We start from the raw sequence: 14,808 nt of genomic DNA on the forward strand, positions 1-14,808 counted from the left end.
TGACGAGAGAACTTTCAGTAGACTAAAAGACATCAAAAGTTATCTGTAATCAACAATGACAAAGTGATGTCTTTTTGGATTTAATTTTAATTGAATGTGAGCTTGCTGAGAGCGTTAACTTTGAATTATCAATAAATTATTTTACTTCAACCCAGTGGACACAGACGTCCTTAAGACGTCTATACAACACCTTATAGTCGTAACAAGTCCGTATGATGTTCTTCAGACGTCCAACAAACGTTTTTTACCCGCTGGAAATGAAATCACGTAGAAAAAAATTTACATAAAATAGTAGGAAGGTAAGTTTATTTCTTAATGCTTGCTTTCAGTAATATATATAGTGTAAATATATTTTTAAATAACCAAACCATTGCAATAATATTAATTGTTTCGCTTTTTTTTGTTTTTTTTTTAACGTTAATTGTTAACCAAAGTAAACTTACCAAGCTCAAACTTGAGGTTGTTAAGTTAAGAGAGTGACGTACTTAATAGTTATGATAAAAGGCATTGCTTAAATATATTTATCACAAGTGCGGTTCTCGAAAAAATGTTTCTGGGGGTTTATTTGCCACTTTATTGCAAATATTCGTTATATAGGCTGGTCCAGTGTTCTATCATTCACATGTCAAGTGACTTATAACGTCAGACTGTAAAGATTCTTTATTAGCATAAGTAAGACTTCTTTTAAATTGACTTAACTTTTAATACAAAATGAACCACGTTAATTCTTCTAACATCTATAAATACAAAAGTGATGCTGAGCATTTAAAGAAGTTTAATCTCTTAAGGCACAATATAATCTCTTAAGCAACAAACAAAATATAAAATATTAGCTTATATAAATACTAATCTAATGAATATAAGATGTGAGGTTATTTCCAAAAGTAAATATAGTAAAAAATTTCTCGTTTCGGAATTTGACACTGGTGAATAGTAAAGGTGTGGCTTTTTTCTATACTTAATGACGTCAGTCATAAAATATAGAAAAAAGCCACACCTTTACTATTTTATGACGTCAGTCATAAAATATAGAAAAAAGCCACAAATAAACAATATAGTGAGTTTTATCAACTCACTACATTGTTTATTTCGATATTTTAACGGATTTTATTTCTTAATTTGAATATATTCGCGCACGCACCTAGTCCTGAATATATTGAATATACACGCATCTATTCCTATATATCATCAGTTAAAGATATTTTAACACATTAGACCCAAGGCTATATATAGTCTGGGCTATGTATATATATATATATATATATATATATATATATATATATATATATATATATATATATATATATATATATATATATATATATATATATATATCGATCAAGCTAAGCCATTCAAACCTGGTGGTAAAATTTGCAATTTATGCTTGACAGAAAAAAACCACATTATTACATCACCATTAAGTTTGCTTAACAAACGAACCGAGCTTTCGTCAAAATGCCACCTTGAAAATAAATTTCTAATAAAGAACTATAATGTTATTAAGGCGGACACTCCATAGCATTTTTTGCAAATAATTCTTGTCGACAGATAGAATCTGTTTACCCCTTTAGTCTTTGCCTAGCAGGCCTTTTACAAGACAGTAGCCGGATGCCAAATTTGATATAAAAGATTTGCGTTTTTATGCTAAAATATCGTCCAAAAAAAATTGAATGTAAGGAAGTAAGAGGGGGATGGTAATAATTTTGTATCAACTTTAAACGTCAAAGATGCTTTTTAATTATCAAAAATATATTTTACTTTTAAAAATTAGCTTTTAAATTGAGCTTAATAAGAAAAAAAGTGGCGTTTTATTAAGATTATCAACAAGTTTTAAGCAGGCTAAAAAACAAGTTATAGAAAAAACTTTTCTTTTTTGAATTAGGGCAGGTCAAAAAAACAAAAATTTTGAAAAGTGCACGTCTGCAAAAAAATATGATCCTTTACACATAAGAATGCAAACAATGAAAAAAAAACAAGCATTTTTGAGTGCTGCTGATTTTGATTTGATTATTTTCATTTTTAGCCTAAAGCATATCATAATTAGGATTGTGTAGTTAAGTCGAAAGAGATGCGGATTTTTATATTAATAGGAAATATTTCTTATGAACAATACTTTTTTTCAGTAAAATAATTATCTGTCTTAGTACTCATAAAAGAAGCTGAAAAATTATTTTTATTGTACTAAATCAACAAATAATTTTTGAAAACTTTAAAAATTTTGTTTTGTGTAGTCTTGCCCTAAAGAGAAGAAATTTTATTTGAATTCGTTCTATATGTTTATTTGTATGTATATATTTCGAACCTAAAGGAAACGCAACTTTAATTTGCATTTTTTCAGGAAAGATTTTTCCAGTTTTCAAAAAAAAAGTTTCCAAAATGACCCAAAGAATAATTAAAAAATATGATGACGGCATAGCCAGAGAGGAGTTTTGATTAGATTTTGAACCACAGAATCTCAAGTGAAAATGAATTTTTACAAGTTATCTATCCTTCCTATTCATCTAGTTTCAACTTTTGATAGCAGCAAACTAGACAATGTTTTATTCTGAATCAGTTGGAAAAGGAATATAAAAAATACTATACATTAATTGTTTGAACTAGTAAATTTCTTTTTTTAATTGTTTTTTATTCGTTCATACTTTCACTGTTGCATAAGAGATGCAGTTGTCGAAATAATTTGAGTTTATATTATTAATGTATATGGCTAATATAAATCACTACCAGCGCGGTAGTGATATAATGATAGTGCACGGTCATTTAGAAGCGCCAAGTTATTATACGCAAGCGCAATGACAATTATAAAATATATAATTTTAAAGATGGCTACGGTTATTGGTTACAAAGGGAATATTAAATTTGTAACCATAAATTTATAATTTTATGCAACACGTTCATGTTTATTTTGTTTCTTAGAATTAAATTATTATAAAGATAGTTTGCATGTTGAAAAAAAAAATTTGTTATAACATTTAAATGTATCAATATACAAAAATTTCGGTTTTTCGCCGACAATTATCTAGCTTTCTAAGGCGTTATTTGTTTATAAAATTGTAACTCTTTTTCTAATTATTTAAGCGTTAGAATTTAATAATTTTTTCGTTTTAAGTTAGATAAATTGTGTCTAGATTTGAAAATGCATTCATATCTGAGAATACAATTTTTTTTTTGTTTAAAATATAGTTCTTCTTACTTAAAAATTTTACTATCTATGACAGATAGAAAACTTATAAGTAAGAAAAACCATATTTTTAAACAAACAAAAAATTTTTTCTCAGATATGAATACAGTTTCAAATCAAGACACAATCTATAATTAGGCTGAGGAAATATATTGTTACAGAACTAATCGTAAGCATTTTGTTGTCAAAGTTTGAAAAATACCTCTAACACATAAAGTTTATTATTAGTATATATATATATATATATATACATACATTTATATATATATACATATATATAAATATATATATATATATATATTAGGGTGGTTCAAAAATAGGTCATGTCAAAAATTTGAAAAGAGCCCTAGCTTATGATATGCCTTGACCCCAAAATAGTACTTAAATTTTTTTACAAAAATTTTTTTGATCATCGGAAAGGTCCCCACAAAGGGCAAAAGGGTCAATTTTTGCCCCGTTTTAAGAAAAACTTTACCCCGCTTGTGGGACCCTTAAATTTTAACCAATTTTGAAAAAAAATTATCCAATAACATGGTAATGAGTTATACAACTTAAGTTTAAGGGGCTCTTTTCATAAATAGTTTTTTAAGTAACATTCAGAAGAATGATAAAACATTGAAAATCATCAAAACATAAAATGTTTTTTTAAAAAAAATAAGTATTTGTTTGAATACAATAAAAAAAACTTTACCAATACAAAACAAAAACCAAACATTTACAAGTGTTTCAAAAATAAAAACCAAACATTTACAAGTGTTTCAAAAAGTAGATATTAAATAATACTATTGAGTGCAGCTTTGGCATGATCCGACTTTTTTCTACCATTTCGATTTCGCTTGTACACAATAGTAAAAAGAAACGTATCTTGCCTTTTCTCTTCTGAATGTGCTTTATTAACAAGTTGTTGAACTAATTTGACTGTTCTTTCTGAACAATCATTCACAACATCAAGATTCATGATGGCTGTTCTTGGCAAATTCTTGATAGAAATCATTTAAAATCCAATACTCTGCAGGAAGCTTCATCCATTGAACCTCAGCTTTCCATGACCAAGCATGTCAAATATAAGCCAGGACTTCTCTGTAACTAGTGGAACTAAACTGGGAGGCTCATCCTGTGAAAAGTTTAAGTTCTTCAGAATGTCTTTATCCAACACCTGTCTTTCTAAGGAATACTCCTCTATAGAGGGTTGTTTTAGACCAAATAGTCTCTTAGCCATGTTGCTACGTTCTTTACATTTCTGATCTGCAATTGCTATAATGACTAAATATGGGTCAAGGTACCAAGTATGTCGCATAATGGATTCAGAAACAGCTTGAGCTCCAGCTTTATTCAATTCCTCAAACCGTTTCATCTGCCAGTATGCTTTCATATCCTAATAGTTAAGGGTTAGATTTTTCAATGTTTAATTTAAAAATAAATAATATACCTACTTTTTGTATTTATTCAAAATTATATCTTTATTTTAAAACAATTATTCAGACCGTGTACCTGCGTTGGAGCAGTTGAACTTAGCTCCGCTTTAAGAAACCATTCAGTGTAAAAAATGGAAAGAAACTTTGTCATTTCAGTGATTTCATCCTTGCTGTCTTCATTGATTTCAGGGATTTTTTCCATAAGTAGAAACAGTTTTAGGTAAAATAAACTTTTACCCATGAATCTGGCATGATGAACAGCTCCAGGATTGTGAAGTTTAAACCTGTCAGTGTGTGACAGTACCATCAATGTAAGTTCAGCCAATTCTTGATAATCTTTACGAAACTTTCCATCCTAAACAAATTTTTTTTCCTAAGTTATAATAACTTAAATTACTTACTACAAATTTGTAAAACTGGAAAATTATATGTGAAGTACTACTTTACTATACTATTTTTTGGAAGTAAGAAGAGATAATTAGATTTTAAATTAATTTATAAAGCTATTGTTACTCACCTTCTTAAAAACTTTAGTGCTAATTATATATCTGCAAAATTGAATAGCACTCAGCCTTTGTTCATTAGTCCAGGAATCAACAGGAGTTGATAATCTTTTTAAATCTTGATTTGCAGTATCTAGATCATTCCAATGGTTCTTCAGAAGTTTAAATAATTTGTTTTCTGGTCCTGAAGTATGACTACTTGGATAAAGCTCCCAAAAATGGGTAACATGACGCTCAACAATATGGTGTCGACATGCAGTTATTAACATAGGGCGCTGAAAGTGCACAATGATTCTGCTACAAGCTCCTTTTGCTTTACCTGTGTTGGCGCTAGTGGTATCAAAGCAAAGACACTGAACTTTATCCTCTAATCCAAAGTTAGAAATAAGTTCTTCTATAGCTTCTTTTTGGTGTTCTCCAGAACCTGAGTCGATTACTGGAATTCCAAGTAACTCGGTTTGTCCTTTAATCCTAGCAAGAACAGCTAACCTATCTTTTGAAAACTGTTTTCCTTCAGTAAGTTCTTTCACAATTTTTCCATCAAAATGAATTGTTATCAGAGAATTTGAAGATTTAGAAATGCTTTTTATATGGTCTCTGATTTCATTTGCACCCATTACCACAGCATTCTCTGCTGCTCTGTATGATGAAGATTTAGAGCATACAAACTCAGACATGCATCCTCCAGAATTGACAATAATACTGCTAAGAATTGCTGTATGTTGATGTGGAGTTAAACCCTCTCCAACTGCTGTGTGAGCAGTACGGTGCAAGATATCCTTTGGTATGTTGACAGAATTTGTAGGATCAATATATGACTCAATTTCAAATTCACTATCACTTGAATTGCTTTTATTGGTATTAAAAGAACTTAATGAATTTTCAGAATCAGTATCTGATACATTGTTTAATTTATTATAACTCCATTTAGATTTATACTTTCTTTTTAATGAATATTGAAATCTCTTATCCAATCCCCCTAACTTTCCTTTCCTTTCCTCTAATTGGTCTTTAAGAAAAGCTATGTCTTCCTCTTTGTCATTTTGGTTTCTCAACCTATCTTTTCTTATTTTTTCAATCATATTTAGTGGGTTTTCTCCAATCCAGAAAACCTTTTTCATATTTTCTTTAAAGTTCTTTCTTTTTTTAACTTCAGCAGCGTTGTTTCTTTTGCTTAGGCTTTTCAGCTTCATCCAGTCTTTCACCATTTTTGTGACCTTGATCCTATAAAATGAAATTATTATTATTAAATGCTTATAAAAACTTAAAAATATATTTTAGTGTTTTGATAAGGTTATACAGTTTGATCTATCATTACCTTAGCTTCTGAGTTGTAATTACTTCAAATCCACCACGTGTCCATGGAACTACAAGTTTAGATATTATGCAGCAATGTAACTGACTGGTAGGATAATTTGGTGAGAATGATCCACTTTTGTTTGGACATCCTACAATAAAACTCAGTTTAACTTCAGGTTTAGATTTTCTCAGAAAGTTGTAGTATTGAAGAATTTCTTGTGTAGTTGCAAATTTATTGTTAGGAATAGTACAATTTCTTTTTCCCACTAAAAAAGTATCATCAACTCTTTCAATTTTCTTTTTGGGTGGCATCATATAAATTATTAATATTTTATGTTAGTCTAAAATTAAATGTTTACATATAAGTATATTAGATGAAATAACAAGATTATATTTTAATTTTGAAAATGAGATATTTATTTTTTATTTTATTTAAAATCTTTTTTATTCTTTATTCAAAACAAAAATTGTTCAGCAAAAAAGTTATGTTTTCAAATATTAAATTATACAAAAAAATTGAAATGTAAGATATTTTGAAAATACCTACAAAAAACCCGCTTTTTGTTGAAAAAATGAAATTCTTTGAATGTTTATTTTTGAAAAGAGCCCCTTAAACATAAGTTGTATAACTCATTACCATGTTATTGGATAGTTTTTTTTTTTTAATGGTTGAAGTTTAAGGGTCCCACAAGCGGGGTAAAGTTTTCATTTAAACGGGGCAAAAATTGACCCTTTTGCCCTCTGTGGGAACCTTTGCAATGATCAAAAAAAATTTTTTAAAAAATTTTAAGTACTATTTTGGGGTCAAGGCAGATCATAAGCAAGGGCTCTTTTCAAATTTTTGACATGACCTATTTTTGAACCACCCTAATATATATATATATATATATATATATATATATATATATATATTATATATATATATATATATATATATATATATATATATATATATATACATACACAGGAGATATTTATAGTACATCATCAGACATTTAAAAATACTAGAAGTGCTTTATTATTTTTATTTTGGTGGTGGCCGTACCACCACCTTTAATGATCTTCTTGGGCATCTAGAAGTCTCTGTGTGCCCCTGTATATATATATATATATATATATATATATATGTATATATATATATATATATATATACATATATATACATATATATATATATATATATATATATATATATATATATATATATATATATATACATATATATATATATATATATATATATATATATATATATATATATATATATATATATATATATATATATATATATATATATATATATATATATGTATGTATGTATATACATACATATGTATATATATATATTTATATATATATGTATATACATATATATATATATATATATATATATATATATATATATATATATATATATATACATATATATATATGTATATATATATACATATATTTGGCGCTCTGGCTTATTAATAATTATATTATAGCTATAGATATATATAGTTATATTATAGCTTTAGATATATATAGAGCTATAGATAACATACTAACAAACTCATTTCTAGATACCTCCTTAAAAGCAGGAATAATAAAAATTGATATAACAGATCATTTTCCAATTTACTTTACAATAAAACATGATACAAAAATAAATAATAACTCGAAAAAAAAAATTTATAAAAGAAAAAGAAATAAAAATTCTATTAAATGTTTTAAAGACGCACTATCGGCAGTAGATTGGGTTAAAGTGTATCAAGAATGTAACCTTGGGAACAAAAACTCTGCATATAATACTTTCACAGATATTTTTCTAAAACACTATAATAATCATTTTCCAATCAAAGAAAAAGAAATAAAAGTAAAACATTTGAGCTGTCCATGGATCACCAGCGGAATCAAAAAATCTTCAAAAACTAAACAAAGACTATATGTTAAATATTTGAAAAACAGAAATGAAGAAAACCTATCTACTTATAAACAATATAAAAATCTTTTCGAAAAAATCAGAAAACATTCTAAAAAAGTTTATTATTCTAAATTACTTCAAAAAACAAATGGAGATACCAAAAAAACATGGAACATCATGAAAGAAATAATCGGAAAAAAGTATATAAAAACAAACAGCTTACCAGATAGAATTATTATAAATGAAATAGAACACAACGATAAGAACTCTATTGCCGAACAATTCAACAATTTCTTCGCAAATATTGGCCCTAACATGGCGTCTAAAATTCAAACCGCAAATAACTCCTTTGAAAATTATTTTACTGATCTAAATAGCGAACTAACTTTCAACGGATTAAGCTATGAAGAACTCGAAAATGCAAAAAACTCTTTAAAAATCAACAAAGCACCAGGAATTGATGAAATTTGTAGCAATATTGTAATGAGTATCTTTCCGATAATAAAGAAATCCCTCTTCGAAATATTTAAATCTTCAATTACAACAGGAACCGTTCCAGAGAAATTGAAAATTGCAAAAATTGTACCAATATATAAAACTGGAGAACTATACTTACTAAACAATTATAGACCAATCTCAATTCTTCCTGTATTCTCAAAACTCCTCGAACGAATAATTTATAATAAATTATACCAATATATAACAAACAACAATATCTTAAATACAAAACAATTCGGCTTTCAAAAGCAACATGCAACCGAACATACAATCGTAGATCTTGTAAATAGCATCAACTACTCATTTGTTAATAAAGAATTTGTTTTAGGAATCTTTATAGATTTATCGAAAGCATTCGATACTGTTGATCATGCTATCCTGCTCAAAAAATTGGAAAAATATGGCGTAAAAAATGTTGCATTACTCTGCTTTAAAATTTTTTTGCTAAACAGACAGCAATGTGTTAATACTGATGAAAATATCTGTTCAAAATTGCTTAAGATTAAATGTGGCATTCCCCAAGGTTCCATTCTAGCTCCCTTATTGTTCTTAATATACATTAACGATCTTCCGAAAGTCTTAAACAAACTTGATGTAATAATGTTTGCAGATGATACTAATTTATTTTATTCATCTCAGTCTATTGAAGAACTCTTTGAAACAACGAATATCGAACTTGAAAAACTTAATATCTGGCTAAAATCTAATAAATTATCTTTAAACACAGAAAAAAACCAATTACATTTTATTCCATCCCAACCAAAAAAGAAAAAAAATACCTAATATATTACCATTGCTAAAAATAGAAAACAAAAATATTGAAAGAACCTCAATAACAAAATTTCTAGGTTTACTAATTGACGAAAATATTTCATGGAAAGCACACATTGACTATTTAAATACAAAAATAACAAAAAACATAGGCGTGCTATACAAAGCTAGACCAATGTTATCCCAAGAAAATCTAAAACATCTTTATTTCTCATTTATACAGACCTATTATACATATGGTAATATAGCATGGGCAAGTACCAATAAATCCAATTTGAAATCACTTTATCGACGTCAAAAACATGCCGTTAGAATTGTCTATAAAAAAGACAAATTTACTCATGCTGAACCTTTGTTAAAACTCCTTAATGCACTAAACGTCTATAGAATAAACATTTATCAAAACTTATTGTTTATGCTGAAATATAAACTCGGGCTTGTCCCATCACATTTCTCAAATGATTTCTTTAAAAGCAATAGAAATAGATATGACACTCGAGAAGTAGGAAACTTTATTATACCGTTTAGAAAAACAAAACTATCGCGTTTCACAATTTCATATCGCGGTCCCTATCTCTATAATAAACTGATATCCAGAAATGCCATAATTACAAAATTAGATAACCTAAATTGTTTGAAAATCTTACTAAAAAAATTCGTTTTAAATATAAACAATTATATGAACTTACACTAAACTAATACTGAAACTAGAGCCAAAATTAACGTTGAAACGAAAATCCCAAAAAACTTCAATAACAAATAATAATATAAAAAATATATAAATCAAAAATAATTTTATTTATGCCTAATCATATATTTATGTGTGCAAAATCTAGCATTTATCAATTATTTTTTATCTTACATTTTATTATATGTGAATCCAATATAAAATGAACTACCATTATATTTTGTGAAACTAGAAACATGTAAAAACAAAAATACAAAAATATTACTAGTACAAACGGTTTCTTGATGACAAGACCATCTGGTCTTCTGCAAGTTTCCCGCGTTCTTTTAATAATAATGATACCCTGTAGTTATATTTTTTGTATTCTATAAAGTTGTGAGATTTTATTTTTTCTCTTACCATCATATATTTTATAAAAGTTGTAAATTTGTATCAGTTATATAGATAGAATCACAACATTGTAAAGATAAAAGAACAAAAAAAAAAAAATATATTTATAAAGCTTACATATTTGTGTGTGTGTATATATATAAATATATATATATATATATATATATATATATATATATATATATATTTTTGAATATAAAGCATAAAAAACAGCTGCGTACAAACTAAATTTATTCTTCGTAATATTTCGATCTGCTTTTGCACAGATCGTCATCAGACGTAAAATATAATACAAAAAAAAAAAAACCGTTACAAATATTACTTAAAAACGTCAAAGAAGACATTAAAAAGAAGCCATAAATGATTACATAATAACGTAAATATAAAACTAGCAAATATTATTTGACTCCTTTTTTTGGATAATTTTTTGAAACAGAGGTCTCCAACTGTTTGTAGAAATTTTAATGCCATTGTCACGGTTCAGAAGTATTGGAGCATTTTTTATTTCTTGGTATGTTGAGGCGTAATTAATTTCAAGTGATTCTCTAACTTTGCGTTGATCGTACTCTGATTTTATTGCTAGAGTTTTCGGATTTGACCAATCAAACATGCCATTACATTCTCGACCATGTTCGGTTGCACCAGATGCATCCCATTTACCTTTTAAATAGTTTTTTTGATGTTCAATGCATCTCGTTAAAATCTTCTTTTTTGTTTCGCCTATGTATACACTGCCACAAGAGCATGTGAGTTTGTAGACACCGGGATTGCTATTTGGAATTAACTTAGACTTGTTGTTGCATAAGATGTTTTTTAACGTAGGTGGTGTAGTAAATATTATTCTGACGTTGTAAGGTTTAAGTTCTTTTCTTAGTTTTGGACCTATTCTTGGGAGCCATGGAAGTTTAACTGTATATTTAAATGTTTCTGTTTTATTATAATTTATTTTAGAAAGGTTGATTCTTTTCTGAATATAGTTCTTAGCAGTTGTTTCAAGCTTTAATCTATCGTGTCCATTTTCTGCAAACATATTTATTAAAAACTGTATTTCATCATCAAGATATTTTTTGGAACAAATTTTAACGGCACGAGATAAAAAACCTTTAAAAACACCCATAACTATTTTTGGATTAATGTTTGATGTAGGTTTTATTTGTATATTAGTGATAGCCGACTTTCTATGGATTTTGAAGTTATAGTATGAGTTATTAGTATTGGTTACAGTTATATCCAAGAAAACAAAGAAACATTTAAAAGATAAGTTTGAAAAACTTTATAAAATGACTTACAATAAACAGAAACAATCAAACGGATTGAATAAAAATATAGTTAAATCTGGAATCTTAAATTTATCGCAAACTCGGTTAGACACCTCCACAATAAATCTCCTGAATCTTGGACCAAATTTTGCACCGTCGTTTAAAAAGTTGCCTTATATGGAAATTTTAACGCCGATCGAATCTTTTGCTTTACATTTAGAAAAAAAGAGTAAAAAATCTGATGCAGAAAAGATTCGACAAAACGTGAGTAAAATTCTTATTAAAAATATCAAACATAGATTACCCGATAATTTATCAAAAGAACAAAGATTATCTTTAAATAATTTGAGGAAAAAAATGAATGGTTTAGCAGTTTATCCATTTGATAAAGGAACAGGATTTGTACTTATAAACGAAGAGGACGCATTTTATAAATTGGAAGAGGAAATTAAACACTCAGTAACTATCAACTATGACCCAACTCAAACCCTTATGACTAAATTCCAGAAACTATTATGCAGGTTACGAAAACAAAAAAAGTTAGATAACAAGACTTATTTTCAAATGTACCCTTCTGACTGCGTACCTCCACGTTTATATGGGGTCATAAAAGCTCACAAGCCAGAAAAGAACTATCCAATGCGGCCAGTCGTTTCTACTATAGGTACCCCACCATATGGATCATCAGAACATCTTGTAAAAATTATACAACCAACCTTAAACAAAAACAAAACAAGATTATTAAACTCCTCCTCGTTTGTCAACGAAGCAAAATCTTGGTTAATTGATCCAAGTGAAATTCAAGTTTCTTTTGATGTGGTGGCGTTATATCCCTCCATTCCAATTGACAGAGCAATTCCTGTGATTATCGATATTTTAAACAACGATATTGATAATCTTAAAAAAAGAACCAAACTAACTCTTAGTGATATACATGAAATGATCGAACTCTGCCTTAACCAATGTTATTTTTTATACAAAAATGAGATAAGATCTATACCAAATTCGGGACCTATAGGTTTGTCCTTAATGGTCGTAGTTGCCGAAGCGTTTTTACAGCATTTGGAAGCAAAAGCTCTTATTATTGCTGAGGTTGGTCAATTTTCGCCAAAGACTTACAGAAGGTATGTAGATGACAGTCATGCAAGATTCGACTCAATACAAAATCATGATAAGTTTCTGGAGTTGTTAAATGAACAAGATCCAGCAATAAAATATACTTCAGAAAAAGAAAACAATAAAAAGGAATTAAACTTCTTGGATATAACTGTAACCAATACTAATAACTCATACTATAACTTCAAAATCCATAGAAAGTCGGCTATCACTAATATACAAATAAAACCTACATCAAACATTAATCCAAAAATAGTTATGGGTGTTTTTAAAGGTTTTTTATCTCGTGCCGTTAAAATTTGTTCCAAAAAATATCTTGATGATGAAATACAGTTTTTAATAAATATGTTTGCAGAAAATGGACACGATAGATTAAAGCTTGAAACAACTGCTAAGAACTATATTCAGAAAAGAATCAACCTTTCTAAAATAAATTATAATAAAACAGAAACATTTAAATATACAGTTAAACTTCCATGGCTCCCAAGAATAGGTCCAAAACTAAGAAAAGAACTTAAACCTTACAACGTCAGAATAATATTTACTACACCACCTACGTTAAAAAACATCTTATGCAACAACAAGTCTAAGTTAATTCCAAATAGCAATCCCGGTGTCTACAAACTCACATGCTCTTGTGGCAGTGTATACATAGGCGAAACAAAAAAGAAGATTTTAACGAGATGCATTGAACATCAAAAAAACTATTTAAAAGGTAAATGGGATGCATCTGGTGCAACCGAACATGGTCGAGAATGTAATGGCATGTTTGATTGGTCAAATCCGAAAACTCTAGCAATAAAATCAGAGTACGATCAACGCAAAGTTAGAGAATCACTTGAAATTAATTACGCCTCAACATACCAAGAAATAAAAAATGCTCCAATACTTCTGAACCGTGACAATGGCATTAAAATTTCTACAAACAGTTGGAGACCTCTGTTTCAAAAAATTATCCAAAAAAAGGAGTCAAATAATATTTGCAAGTTTTATATTTACGTTATTATGTAATCATTTATGGCTTCTTTTTAATGTCTTCTTTGACGTTTTTAAGTAATATTTGTAACGGTTTTTTTTTTTTTGTATTATATTTTACGTCTGATGACGATCTGTGCAAAAGCAGATCGAAATATTACGAAGAATAAATTTAGTTTGTACGCAGCTGTTTTTTATGCTTTATATTCAAAAATATATATATATATATATATTCACGTACAACAAGATATGACATTGAAACATATATATATATATATATATATATATATATATATATATATATATATATATATATATATATATATATATATATATATATATATATATATATATATATATATATATATATATATATATATATATATATATATATATATATGTATATATATATATATATATATATATATATATATATATATATATATATATATATATATATATATATATATATATATATATATTGTCCAGTATTTTATCAACTCATTATAATTTATTTTTAAATTAGTAGCAGCAAATTTATATATTTGCTAAAACTGTTTAAAAGTTTTAGCAAATATATATAAAAGTTATGATTTTTTTTAATATTATTAGCATAATTGTATATAATGATACAACTGTTTATAAGTTTTCTAGAAATTATGGTGATACTTTATTGATATTTTTGCAATATTTTAATACAAATTTATTAATACAACCAGTTATTTTATACTTGATTGATTGATTGAATTTAAGATTTATCTGTACTAAAATGTTTAATTGTGTCATATTGCTCAATGGCAATATGACATG

At 27.3% G+C, this 14,808-nt stretch overlaps 3 protein-coding genes across 3 annotated transcripts; 1 reads left to right on the forward strand and 2 right to left on the reverse strand.

Moving 5' to 3' along the window:
- Positions 1-3,800: 3,800 nt before the first annotated feature.
- On the reverse strand, positions 3,801-6,798 carry LOC136079672 (uncharacterized). The gene is made up of 4 exons (XM_065795840.1): positions 6,415-6,798; positions 5,111-6,320; positions 4,670-4,948; positions 3,801-4,553 (listed from the first exon to the last, which is right to left on the reverse strand). The coding sequence occupies exons 1-4, from the start codon at positions 6,708-6,710 to the stop codon at positions 4,200-4,202; spliced, it is 2,139 nt and encodes a 712-aa protein (XP_065651912.1). The 5' UTR covers positions 6,711-6,798; the 3' UTR covers positions 3,801-4,199.
- Positions 6,799-11,036: 4,238 nt separating this feature from the next.
- On the reverse strand, positions 11,037-11,765 carry LOC136079283 (uncharacterized). Its single transcript, XM_065795016.1, has one exon. The coding sequence runs from the start codon at positions 11,763-11,765 to the stop codon at positions 11,037-11,039; it is 729 nt and encodes a 242-aa protein (XP_065651088.1).
- Positions 11,766-11,928: 163 nt separating this feature from the next.
- Positions 11,929-14,034, forward strand: LOC136079284 (uncharacterized). Its single transcript, XM_065795017.1, has one exon. It carries the CDS (start codon positions 11,929-11,931, stop codon positions 14,032-14,034), a length of 2,106 nt encoding a protein of 701 aa, XP_065651089.1.
- The last annotated feature ends 774 nt before the right edge of the window (positions 14,035-14,808 follow it).

The sequence above is a fragment of the Hydra vulgaris genome, chromosome 04 (genome assembly GCF_038396675.1).
Source record: "Hydra vulgaris chromosome 04, alternate assembly HydraT2T_AEP".
Taxonomy (NCBI): domain Eukaryota; kingdom Metazoa; phylum Cnidaria; class Hydrozoa; order Anthoathecata; family Hydridae; genus Hydra; species Hydra vulgaris.